At 61.9% G+C, this 12,219-nt stretch overlaps 1 protein-coding gene across 3 annotated transcripts in view; it reads right to left on the bottom strand.

Moving 5' to 3' along the window:
• Window positions 1-1,912: 1,912 nt before the first annotated feature.
• Window positions 1,913-12,219, bottom strand: part of COL6A2 (collagen type VI alpha 2 chain) — a 36,056-nt gene continuing 25,749 nt past the window's right edge. The window contains exons 22-28 of one of the 3 annotated variants that reach the window (XR_010125332.1): window positions 10,284-10,346; window positions 10,074-10,109; window positions 9,747-9,792; window positions 9,441-9,593; window positions 8,822-9,274; window positions 7,106-8,565; window positions 1,913-7,048 (exon numbers count right to left, since the gene is read on the bottom strand). Coding sequence is in view for 2 of the 3 variants with exons in the window: in XM_054468365.2 (XP_054324340.2) it covers window positions 2,209-2,807; window positions 8,527-8,565; window positions 8,822-9,274; window positions 9,441-9,593; window positions 9,747-9,792; window positions 10,074-10,109; window positions 10,284-10,346 (1,389 nt within the window). In the remaining variant the exon portion in view is untranslated. The remainder of the gene's footprint in view (window positions 7,049-7,105; window positions 8,566-8,821; window positions 9,275-9,440; window positions 9,594-9,746; window positions 9,793-10,073; window positions 10,110-10,283; window positions 10,347-12,219) is intronic. The other 2 variants (XM_054468365.2, XM_054468366.2) reach the window with 2 other exon arrangements.

Genomic DNA, 12,219 nt, shown 5'->3' with positions numbered 1-12,219 from the left:
GAGGTTATCTTGGAATAGGCTGAGCCCTGGTCCAATGTGACTCAGGTGAGCTCATCCTGGAACAGGCTGAGCCCTGGTCCAGTGTGACTCGGGTGAGCTCATCCTGGAACAGGCTGAACCCTGCTCCAGTGTGACTCGGGTGAGCTCATCCTGGAACAGGCTGAGCCCTGCTCCAGTGTGACTCGGGTGAGCTCATCCTGGAACAGGCTGAGCCCTGGTCCAGTGTGACTCGGGTGAGCTCATCCTGGAACAGGCTGAGCCCTGGTCCAGTGTGACTCGGGTGAGCTCATCCTGGAACAGGCTGAGCCCTGGTCCAGTGTGACTCGGGTGAGGTTATCTTGGAACAGGCTGAGCCTTGGTCCAGTGTGACTCGGGTGAGCTCATTCTAGAATAGGCTGAGCCTCGTCCAGTGTGACTCGGGTGAGCTCATTCTAGAATAGGCTGAGCCCTGGTCCAGTGTGACTCTGGTGAGCTCATCCTAGAATACGCTGAGCCTCGTCCAGTGTGACTCGGGTGAGCTCATCCTGGAATAGGCTGAGCACTGGTCCAGTGTGACTCAGGTGAGCTCATTCTAGAAGAGGCTGAGCCCTGGTCCAGTGTGACTCAGGTGAGCTCATCCTGGAATAGGCTGAGCCCTGGTCCAGCGTGACTCAGGTGAGGTCATTCTAGAATAGGCTGAGCCCTGGTCCAGTGTGATTCTGGTGAGCTCATCCTAGAGCAGGCTGAGCCCTGGTCCAGTGTGACTCAGGTGAGCTCCTCCTGGAATAGGCTGAGCACTGGTCCAGTGTGACTCAGGTGAGCTCATTCTAGAAGAGGCTGAGCCCTGGTCCAGTGTGACTCAGGTGAGCTCATCCTGGAATAGGCTGAGCCCTGGTCCAGTGTGACTCAGGTGAGGTCATTCTAGAATAGGCTGAGCCCTGGTCCAGTGTGATTCTGGTGAGCTCATCCTAGAGCAGGCTGAGCCCTGGTCCATGTGACTCAGGTGAGCTCATCCTGGAATAGGCTGAGCACTGGTCCAGTGTGACTCTGGTGAGCTCATCCTGGAATAGGCTGAGCCTCGTCCAGTGTGACTCTGGTGAGCTCATCCTAGTACAGGCTGAGCCCTGGTCTAGTGTGACTTGGGTGAGCTCATCCTAAAACAGGCTGAGCCATGGTCTGGTGTGACTCAGGTGAGCTCATCTTAGGATAGGCTGAGCCCTGGTCCAGTGTGACTTAGGTGAGCTCACCTTATGGCAGGCTGAGCCCTGGTCCAGTGTGACTTAGGTATTCTAGAGCGGGCTGAGCCCCAGTCCAGTGTGGTGACTTGTGTTCTTATCCAGGAGCTCAGGAACCCTGGGATGCTGGGGAGAGGCTGGGGCAGGCCCTTCTCTAGGCCTCCAGAGGAAGCATGGCCCGGCTGACACCTCCAGAGCTGTGGCGGATACTGGTAGTTGTTCAAGCTGTGTCTGTGGTGTCCTGTGATGGCTGCCAAGCCCACTCCTGCCAGGCCAGCGCCTGCCCGTGGAGCCTGTGGTTCACTGTGGTGCTCCTGAGCTGAGCCTGAAGGACCCTAGGGGTCTGAACAGCAAAAACTCACTGAGATTGCCACACAGAACAAAACAAGCTCAGAATCTGTTATCTCCCCATCTAGTGTCAATCATGCGTCCACCCACAGAAGACCCTCACAGCCATGGTGACACTTCTTAGAGCACTTGGGCCTGGCTGGGGCTGGAGGGAGAGTTTGCTGATCAAGGCTGTGGGGTCTGCACAGGTGGGGTCAGCCAGTGCCTGCAGTTGATGTCCTAGGAGGACAGGGCTGGGCCAGGGGGAGCCATTGACCCTGGTGGCTGAGCGACAGCTGCAATGTTTCCCTTCTGGCCCCAAGACAGCTTTGAGGTCTTCTGAGCACAGAAGCTCGCAAGCGGGCACGCAGTGGGTTCAAAGCCTTTATTGGGTCAGGGCTTGCCCCGGAACTCAGGGGCCAGGCAGGTCAGGAGCCTTGGGTTGGCTGCAAGGGGGAGGAGGCCGGGCAGCCTCCGGCGGGCCTGGGGAGACCTGGGGCTGGGCAGGGGCCGGGGCTACGGGGACCCTGTGGGAGGAGCTGGAGGGGCGCGGGCCCAGGGCGTCCTCCGAGTGAGCAGCGGCGCTGGCCGTGTGGGACCCGGGCCCGCTTAGCACCATGGACGGGGTGGGCTCACGACCCTCGACTGCGGGGCCCAGGTGGCGGCGCTAGCAGATCCAGCGGATGAAGCGGTCGAAGAAGCCGGGTTGTGCCAGGCTGTCATAGTCCTTCTCGCGGAACACGGCGGCGCGGTCACCCAGGCTGAGCGTGGTGAGCACGTCCATGTCCACGTCGCTGCCTAAGGCCACCACGGTGGGCACCACGTTCTGCTTGCGCATGGAGTGCGCCGACTCGTGCAGGCTGTCGTTGCCCGTGACGCCGTCCGTGAGGAACACGAAAGACAGCTCTGCGTGCCTCCGGGCCCCGCCACGCGGGCTGCGCACGATGGCGTTGATGGCGTGCACCACGCCCGCGCCCACGTGCGAGAAGGAGTTCAGGTATTGCGCAGCCTCCAGAGCCTCGTGGATGGCCGTGAGGTTGTGGCTCAGCGGGAAGGCCACCTGCTGCTCACCGGGGCCGCCAAACTGCAGCAGCGCCACGCGTGCGTTGAGAGGGTCGTCGTCTCTCCGGGCCAGTGTCAGCCGCCGCGCCACCTGCTCCACGAAGCGCCGGGCCTTGTGGAAGTTCTGCTCACCCAGCCGCTCAGAGCCGTCCAGCAGGAAGACGACGTCCACGGGCCGCTGCGTGCACTGTGCCACGGACAGCTCTGCGGGGAGACGCAGGTGCGGGCTGGGCGGAGGGGAAGTTGGCAGGACCGGGCAGGCGCCAGTCCCGCACCTGTGCCCCTCCATTCGCACCCCGCCTGCGACCCCGCAGACCGCTGGGCTCTGCGGGGGCGTTTCTGCAGGGCAGCCCTGGGTGTGGGTCCTCAGCCCAAGCCCCTTTGAGGTGGCACTGCTGGGAGCCGCCTGCTCCTCTGCTGGTGCTCCCAGGCCTGAGACCCTGACACAGGCCCCAGGCCCTGTCCACCTGCTGAGCGCCATCCCTGCCCAGGCTGCCCTCCTGGGAGGGAAGGGGCCCAAAGCATCCTCTCATCGCTCAAGAATTTGCTGCCCACAAAAGGGCCACTGTCTGTCTGGTGTGGGAGGGACTTAAGGAGGACCCTGGCTCTGACACCCCCAGCCTGATCCCTCACTCACTGGGTCCCAGAGCTGCTCAGAACCCCTAGAGCTGGCTGGGCCACGTCCCTCCTGGAAAGACCCAGAGCCCCTGACTCTTCTGATTGGCTATGGTGGGGAGCAGTGGGCACAGGGGCAGCCACACCTTCTGTGGCAGCCCAGGTGGGCTCTGCTCTATGACTCTGTTACCAAGAGGGGTTCCCACCTGCCTGGGTGGTCACCAGCCCTGGGCATCGCGGACAGCTTGGGGGCCTGGCCATAGCCACAGCCCAGCCCAGGCCGCCCACCACACGTGTGGGTGTCACGTGGGGCCAGAGACCACAGGACAGGACACGGACAGTCCACATGCGTGGACCCGGCCCTGTGGCCTCACCAGGACCTCAGCTCCTGGGATGGGGGAGGGGAGGGACAGAGCCAGTTTCCCCAAGGGTGTCTGCTTCTCAGCCCAACCCCTGGACATTGTCACAGCTGGTACATGGACCCCCAGGAATCCCTCGGGAGCAGGGTCCTGACTCCAGGAATGCACACAGAGGACCCTGACCCGAAACTCGGCTTCTGGGGGGCCCTGGAGGTGCAAAGGTCCAGCCCCACAGGCAGTGAGCAAAACTCTGAACACAGCAGTGTGACCTCACGCTGCACCGCAGCCTTCACAGAACGCTTGAGACGGACCTTGTCGGAGCACACACGAGCTGGCAGACGGCGTTCCCTCAGTGAGCTTATGAGTGACGCAGCTTATTCAGTGAAAGGAAGGGCAGCCTCCCTGTTAAGGCCACACCTATGAACTGGCTTAAATGTCCAGAAACTCCTCAGGTACCGCTGGGCTTCCCAAACCCCCTCAAAACTAGTAACATTTTCACTGCTGTCACCACACACAGACAGACGTGCACGGGGCGGCTGGTTTTGGGGGTCTCTCTCCATGCATCAGTGTCTGTGGGGCCTGGAGGAGATGGAGAAGCTGTGGGGGCCGGCCGGGCATAGGGAGGCTAAGGCTGTCGGGATGTCTGTGGACTCTCCTTTCCTTCTTCTGTGAAGGATCCTTCATCCCCACAGTGGGAAGCCCAGCCTGGCCCACCCTGTGCAGTGGGTGTGGGGACGAGAACCTGGCTGTGAGAAATGGTCACAGCCCTGCCCGGCAGCCCAGCCTGGATGAGGGCTCCTGCATAGTCAGAACGTCAGGGTCTGAGCTGGCCGTGGGGGCCGCGCCCTTTGGATGGTGTCCCCTGCTGCTCCCCAACATCGTGGCCCCTGGGGTTCTCTGCTCAGTTCTCCGAGGACCGCAGAGGTCATGCCTGGTGGATGCTCCCCCGACTGCTTTTGGGGGCCCTGAGGCTGGGCTAGAAGGGTACAGACACCCCGGGACCGGGGCTGCTGGCAGGCAGCTGTGGCCATTCGCCCCAATGTGCATGACAACAGCCCAGGTACGTCATGGTGCCAGGACTGCCAGCTTCCCCCAGGACTATCTGCTGCCCAACCCGAAGCCTTCACCTGCCACCAGGTGGGCTGTGAGCGCCCACGAGTCACCATGCACGGGATTAGTACCCACACCCAGTGAGGCTCACCAGCTTCTGGGGCCTGTTTCCAAGGCTCCACTGGAACCTGGTGCTGGAACATTCTCCAGCACCTGGGCAGCACCCTCTCTCAGCCCCATCCCAGACGCACGGCAGCCCAGCAGAGCCGCTAAGTAAGGGCCTCCAAAGACTTCCATGCCCAAACCCTGGAGCCTGCGAGGATGACCTGATATGCCAAAGAAGGACTCTGCAGACGGGAGTGAGTTAAGGGTCTTGTGAGGTCATTCTGGACTGGGGGGGGGGCCTTAAATTCAATGACTGGTGTTCTTATAAAAAGAGCAGCCACAGGAAGACGGAGGAGAGACTGGAAGATGCAGCTGCAGCAAGGGACACGGTGGCAACCAGGGTGGGAAGAGGCCGGAAGCTGCCCCAGAGCCCCTGGAAGGACTGTGGCCCCACTGACCCCGAGTCCAGATCTCTGGCCTCCACTGAGAGCCAGTCTGCGGGGGGCAGCCCTGGAAAGCTAGTGTGGCAGGGAGGGGACAGCCCGGCTGGGCGGGCGCCCGGGCGTTAGCAGAGGGCCAGCGCGGTCTCAGGGTCCCCCACGATGTCCCTGTGCACCAGCTTAAAGGTGTCAATGAACAGCTCCATCCAGTCCTGCCGCTCTACCCCGGTGGCGAACTTGGCCCGCTCGGCGGTGTAGACCAGCACGGCCACCAGCTGGGAGTAGGCGGCCGGGTCCTGCGTGAGCTCCGTGGCGTTTAGCAACTGTTGGATCAGGGGGATGGTCCTGGGGAAGGTGGCGTCCGGCCCCTCTTCCGTGCGGAGGAAGGTGACCGGGGGCTCGCCGCCAGGCCACGGTGCATCTGCAAGGGAGCGTCCAGAGAAGACTTTAAGGCCTGCGGTGGGCGTCGGCATAAAGCTCCTCCTCGGGCGGTCGCTCAGCGAGGCCAGAGTGAAGAGTGGCACTTGGGCCGGCGAGTCGGTAGAGGAGACACAGGTGGAGCGGGTGTGTGGCTCGGCCTTGGCAGGAGGTGTGGGGGCAGTGAGCATGGGGACAGGGAGCTAGGAGAGGAGACCTGCACGGTGGCACCTTTGGGGGACACCACGGACCCCGAGAAAACCTTTCAGCACAAAACAGCTCCGTCCAAACCTGCCCTGGAGACATGCCAAACTCCAGTAGGGCCTTCCAGTGCTGCGGGCCCCGTCGCCAGGAAGACCCCAGCCACCCGTCAAGAGCCCGCCTGAGAAAGCTTGCGGTGGCAAACCCTTCTTCAGCCTCTCTGGGATGTGAGTCCTCTACACCCGGAACTGTCTTCCCCTGAGCAGACCTGGTCTCTGCAATGTCTCTGCCTTTTCTTTCCACCGAGTGGAGCTCAGATTACGCTGCGGCCCCCGTACAGCTCTTAGTGCTGAGTGGGCCCTGCCCTGACTGCCTTCAGCTGCGTCTGGTTTGTTTCTCCAGCACCGTCTGGTCCCCGTGCAACTGAGAACGCCACAGGCCTGGTGCTGGGCTTTGGGGTGGACAGGGCTGTCTGAAGGCCAGGGCTAGGCCACAGCCAGTGGTGTCCACCCAGTGCCCAGGAGGGCCGGGGAGGATGCCTGGCGGTGTGGGCTGGTGAAAGCTGATTTAAAGCCGATTTAACACTGTCCCTGCTGTATCTCCTGGAGCTACAAGGTCTAGTTTACTTTGAAACTGCAAACAGCTTGAAAGGAGGATGAGCTCTGGGTGTCATGGACGTGGTGTCAGGGAGGCCAAGAGGAGAGGAGGGGTTCTACTGGGCCTGTTCCCACTGACTGTCAGGTCCTGGAGGCCTCAGAGGAGGCCAGAGCTTCAAAGGCCTCCGTGTCCTCCCTGGCTGCCTTCCCTGTGGTGCTCTGGTGGCCTGAGTGACCCACTCCCAGGAGGGAGAACTGGCTCACCCCATGTCACCGTCTTGGGAAGAGCCACCACGGGACCCTATGAGGCCCACGTCACCCTGAGGCCAGAACGAGAGAGCATGAGAAAAGAAAAGTGCAGGCTGATATCGCCGATAAGCACAAACCCTCAGGTAGGCATCAGCAAATCAGGGCCCACATGCACAAACAGAGGCACACCCCACGGCCAGGTGGGTTTACCCCAGGCATGCAAGGCTGGCTCAACACTGGAAATTCAATGACGCTCCATGGGCTAACTCCCAATTACAATGATAGGCTAAAGAGGAAACGTTACGTGACATCCACAGACGCAGAGAAGAGAAAGGACCTGACAAGACGCAGCACCCACTCACGATAGAACCTGGAGTGAAGGAAAATCTCCCAGCACCCATTCATGATAGAACCTGGAGTGGAGGAGAAGCCACAGCACCCACTCACACTGGACCCCGGAGTGGAAGAACCTGGAGTGGAGGGGAAGCCACAGCGCCCACTCACACTGGACCCTGGAGTGGGGGGGAAGGCCTCCATCTGACAGCAAAGCACCCACAGTGAACATCGCCATGTTGCTCTTCATGCAGTCCTGAGACTTCCCTGCCCCGTCAGGAACGAGGGGCTGGGTAGAGGAGCCAAGGTCTGGTTCCTGCCCTCAGGGTCCAGCTGCCCTTGGTGCTGATGCAGGCCCTGGCAGACCCTGGGCGAGGATGCCTGCACCTCGACGGCAGAGGCACAGCCCACTGTTGTGGGGCTAGAGGCTGCCCACCTGCTGAAGGGCAGCCAGATCCAGGTGCAACCCCCAGGTTCTCTGTCAGAGCACGTGTGGGGAATCTTGGCCCCAAATCCACGGCTCCCCCTCCTGGGGCAGCCTCAGGGCCTGTGAATGTGCTCTGTGGCCCAGCTCACCTACCGGGAGCTCCCCACGAATGTGCTCTGTGGCCCAGCTCATGCACCGGGAGCTCCCCATGAACGTGCTCTGTGGCCCAGCTCACCCACCGGGAGCTCCCCATGGAACGCCTGAGCGCACACCATGACCCGCGTGCTGAGGAAGCGCTGACTTCATACCGCAGACCCCGAGGTTTCCTCCCTGTGGTTCTCCAGGTCGGACCCTCCCACCCTGTCTCCATGGCGTCCCCACGGCATCCCCACCCTGACACTCCTGGAAGGGATGGCTCACTGAGGGGGACTCAGCTCCTAACGCCCCCGGGGACCTCTGGGCCCAGGTACGGGGCAGCAGTCACCGTGGGGGCAGCATCACGTCCAGCAGAGCCTGGACGGCACCCCCAGCCCTGGGCACTCCCAGCTCCAGCTTCACACCTACGTGGGCCACATCCGGGACATGGGCTCCCCCACTCCCAGAGATGAGAGCCGTGGCCGCAGCTCCGAGGCAGGCCAGGGTCGGAGCAAGACCTGCTGGTGCTGGTGGGTGTCAGTGCCTCCACCCCGGGATGGTTTCACTCACTGAATCTAGGGCTTCCTCCGAGTGGCACATGCACGGCCAGCCCATGGGAGCTGGGTGGCAGCTGAGGGGGACTGCAAGTCCCATGGTGGGCCTTCAAGACCAGTGGCCACAGGCCAAGCACAGCGCCAGGCTAGCAGCGCCCGCACCATGGCCTCATGATGCCATTCCTGCGTTCCCAGGAGCCTGCCCTCCCTGAGCCCCTCCTCACGATGCTGTTCCTGCGTTCCCGGGAGCCTGCCTTCCCCGAGCCCCTCTTCTCCTGTGCTGCCATCCTGGGGGCATTTCACTAAGGGGCAGCCTCCGCAGTGGCTCCACCGCCCCCACGGGTCCCTGCTCGGCCCCTCCCCCAGCCCGGCCCTTGAGGAGGAAGGACACTGGGGCTGCTCTGCTAAGTCTGGGGTGGGAGCTCGGAGTGCCCTGCATTACCTGTTTGGCAGGGAAGGTCTGGGCACACGATCTGAGGGTCTGAAAGAGAGGAGAGAGGCCAGGCCAGGGTCAGTCCCTCGCGAGCCCTCAGTGGCTGTCCACTGATCTGCCTAGACAGGCTCAGGGTGCAGCCTCCGCCCTGTGGCCCCGAGAGGGCCCGACCCCTTCCCACCCACAGCCCAGTATCCTGGGCTGCACATTCGTCCCTCAGGTGAGGGGTGTCCCTGGGGCTCATGCTAGACAGCGGCTGGGGCCTGCTGCTCCTCGGCCAACTGCCCCGCGCCCACAAGCTTACCCGGGCAGAGGACGTCCTCCATATCATCGATGAACTTCTCGGCGACCAGGTCGGAGAACAGCGTCATGTTGCGCACCTGCTGCGGCTTGTCGCAGGCGATGGAGTAGAGGTTCTCGCTCTCGTGCTTCTCGTGGAACATGTCCCCGATGCCGATGGCTGTCACTGTGACGTCGCGGTCGCACAGCGCCCGCAGGTTGAGGTCATCGTCCCGAGGGTCGTGGCGCCCGTCCGTGATGACCACCGCAAACACGCGTGTCTTCTGGCGCCGGCTCTCCTTGATGAGGCGGTCGTAAGCAAATTTGAGGGCCGAGGGTGTCCAGGTGCCGCCCGCAATCCACTCGAGGTTCTTGACAGCCTCCTTGAAGCTCGACAGGGAGTCGATACGTTCGTCGTCCAGCTGGATGGCCTCGAAGGTGCCCTCGTGGCTGTACTGCACCACGCCCACGCGCGTCCCTGCGAGCCGCACGTGTGAGGGCGTCGCCAGAGGCCTCCGGGTCTGGGGCATCCCCAGCCACGCAGAGGCCCTGGTTGGAGGGACGCGTCTGGACTTCTCCCATCTCATCGCCTCCCACACCCGCCCGGCCCCCTGCCACGCTGCACCCACCCCTGCCCCGCTGACCTGTCTCGGACTTGGGGTCCTTAGCAATGGCACCCAGCCTGTTGACCACGTTGATGACGAAGTTCTTCTCCAGCGTGAAGTTGGTGTACCCAATGCTCTCGGAGCTGTCGATGACGAAGACCACGTCCAGGGCGCCACAGCGCTTCTCGCAGTCTGGGGGGGGTGGCAGGGTCATTGAGGGGCACTGGGGAGACCTCAGACCCTAGGGCCAGGCGCACATGTGGGACCCAGCGTGACCCAGCCCTGCCGCACTCCCGCCCTCCACCCGGTGCGTGGGCCCCAACCCCGCTGTGGGCAGTGCCTCACCGCAGCACCCGCAGGTCTCCCTCACGTAGGTCATGACGTCACACTCCTGCAATGCACACGGCAGGCAGGGCAGTCCTCCTGGGGCCCCAGAAGAGTTTCCACAGCAAGGTCCTGGCCCAGGGGCCACGGGACATTCCAGCCCACATGTGGAGGCAGCCATGCGGGGAGGCTGGCGGGTTGTGTCCCTGCCAACCTCGCTGCCACCACCCTCCCCCCAACCAAGCTTGCCCGCTGACCTTCCCCTACTGACCTCCCCCCACCCCTGCTGCTCTTGGTGTCTAGTTTTGGCAGGAGAAGGACACTGGTTCTGCCCCATGTGACACCTACTGTGAGGCCGGGGTCTCCAGGGGGGCCGGGCTCACCCTGGGGAAGGAAGGATGAGGCTGAGACTCTGGGGCCAAGGCTGGGCAGCTGAGTCTCTCCCAGGCCACTGCCCACTGATACGTGAGTCCACCATGGGCGGAACCACAAGGCTTGGGTGCGCGTTGGCCTGGCAGGCTGGGGGCTGGAGGGCATGGGGACTGGCCAGCTGCCTACCTCGGGTCCTGGGACTCCTCTTGGCCCCCGAGGGCCTGGCTCACCAGGGGGACCAGGATCCGCCTGAGAAGGAACAAGGACAGGTGGGCTTCAGTGGCCACAGGGACAGTCCCTGCACACAGCAGGGCCCCCTTGTGCTGTCCCCAACCATGGGTCCTGCCTTGGGGGGGCCTGACAGGTGCAAGGAGTAAGACGAGGATGTGCCCCCTTCTCTATGCTGGCACCAGAGCTGGGAAGGCCATGAGTGGCCACCGTCAGAGCCTGGCCCACCAGAGGGGTAGGGGCCTGGCAGAGCTGGGTGTCCCAGAAATGGCAGCTAAAACAGCTCATTCCAGTCTGTGGCTATTCCACCCCATTATCATGTACCCACCAACTCCATGCCCACCCATCCACCCATCTATCCGCCCAATCACCCATCCATCTATCCAGCCACCCACCAACCCATCTGTCCACCCAGTCACCCATCCATCCACCCACCCACTAACCCATCCATCCATCCACTCAATCACCCATCCATCCACCTACTCATCCATCTATCCATCCTTCCATCCACCCACCCACCCACTAACCCATCCATCCTCTATCCACCCACCCACCCACCCACTCACCCATCCACCCACTCACCCATCCATCCATTCATCCACCCACCCACCCACTAACCTGTCCATCCACCCACCCATCCATCCACCCACTCACCTGTCCGTCCATCCTCTACCCACCCACGCATTCATCCACCCACCCACCTATCCATGCATGCATCTATCCATCTACTCACCCAACCATCCATCTACCCACTCACCCATCCATCTACTCATCCACCCACCTATCCATCTAATCATCCATCCGCCATCCACCCACTCACTCATCCATCCATCACCCACCCAACCACCAACCAACCATTCATCCTCTATCCACCCACCTATCCATCTACCCATCTACCTACCCATTTACCCATCCATCCATCCGCCAACCCACTAACTCATTCATCCATCCATTTTCTATGCACCCACCCACCCATCCATTCTTCCACCCACCCACTAACCCATCCATCCATCCACTCATCCATCCACCCACCCACGCATACATACACCCACTCACCCAACCATCCATCCATCCACCCACCCATCCTTCCATCCATCCACCCACTCATCCATCCTGTCATCCACCGAGCCATCCATCCTCTAACCACACACTTTCCCACCCACCCAACCATCCACCCACCCACTCACCCATCCCTCTACTCATCCACCCACTTATCCACCTAACCATCCATCCCCCATCCATCATCCAACCATCCACCCCCTCACTCACCTATACATCTACTCATTCACCCATGTATCCACCTATCCATCCACCCACCCACCCACCCATTCATCCATCCTCTATCCACCCACTCATCCATACATCTACTCATTCACCCACCTGTCCAATTATCCATCCACCCACCCACCCATCCATCCTCTATCCACCCACTCATCTATTCACTCATCCACTCACCCATCCATCAATTCATCCATCTATCCTCCCATCCATCCATTTGCCCACCCCTATCCACTTGCCCATCCATCCATCATTATCTATCCCTTGTTTTGTGCTCACTCAGTTCCAGACCAACCTGCAGCCCTGGTTAAACCCTTGGTCAGGCTAGGGATTTGGAGGCACAGAGTACCTGCTGGGGGATATCTGTGGGGAGGACGCTGGGGAGGGGATGCTGTGTGTGGGACATTGGAGAGGGGACCCTTGGGGAATGCTGTGTGTGGGAACTCTGAGGGGGATGCTATGTGGAGGGATCTTTGTGGGGAGGGGACTCTGGAGGGGATGCTGTGTTGGGGTCGCTGGGGAGGGGACCCTGATGGGGGATGCTGTAGGGGGGATGCTGGGAGGGGACTCTGGGGTGATGTTGTGGAGGGGTCACTAGGGAGGGGACCCTTGTGGG

This window comes from Pongo pygmaeus, chromosome 22 (assembly GCF_028885625.2).
Source record: "Pongo pygmaeus isolate AG05252 chromosome 22, NHGRI_mPonPyg2-v2.0_pri, whole genome shotgun sequence".
Classification (NCBI taxonomy): domain Eukaryota; kingdom Metazoa; phylum Chordata; class Mammalia; order Primates; family Hominidae; genus Pongo; species Pongo pygmaeus.
The sequence above is the reverse complement of the archived record's forward strand: the minus strand, read 5'-3'. Positions and strand labels throughout refer to the sequence as shown.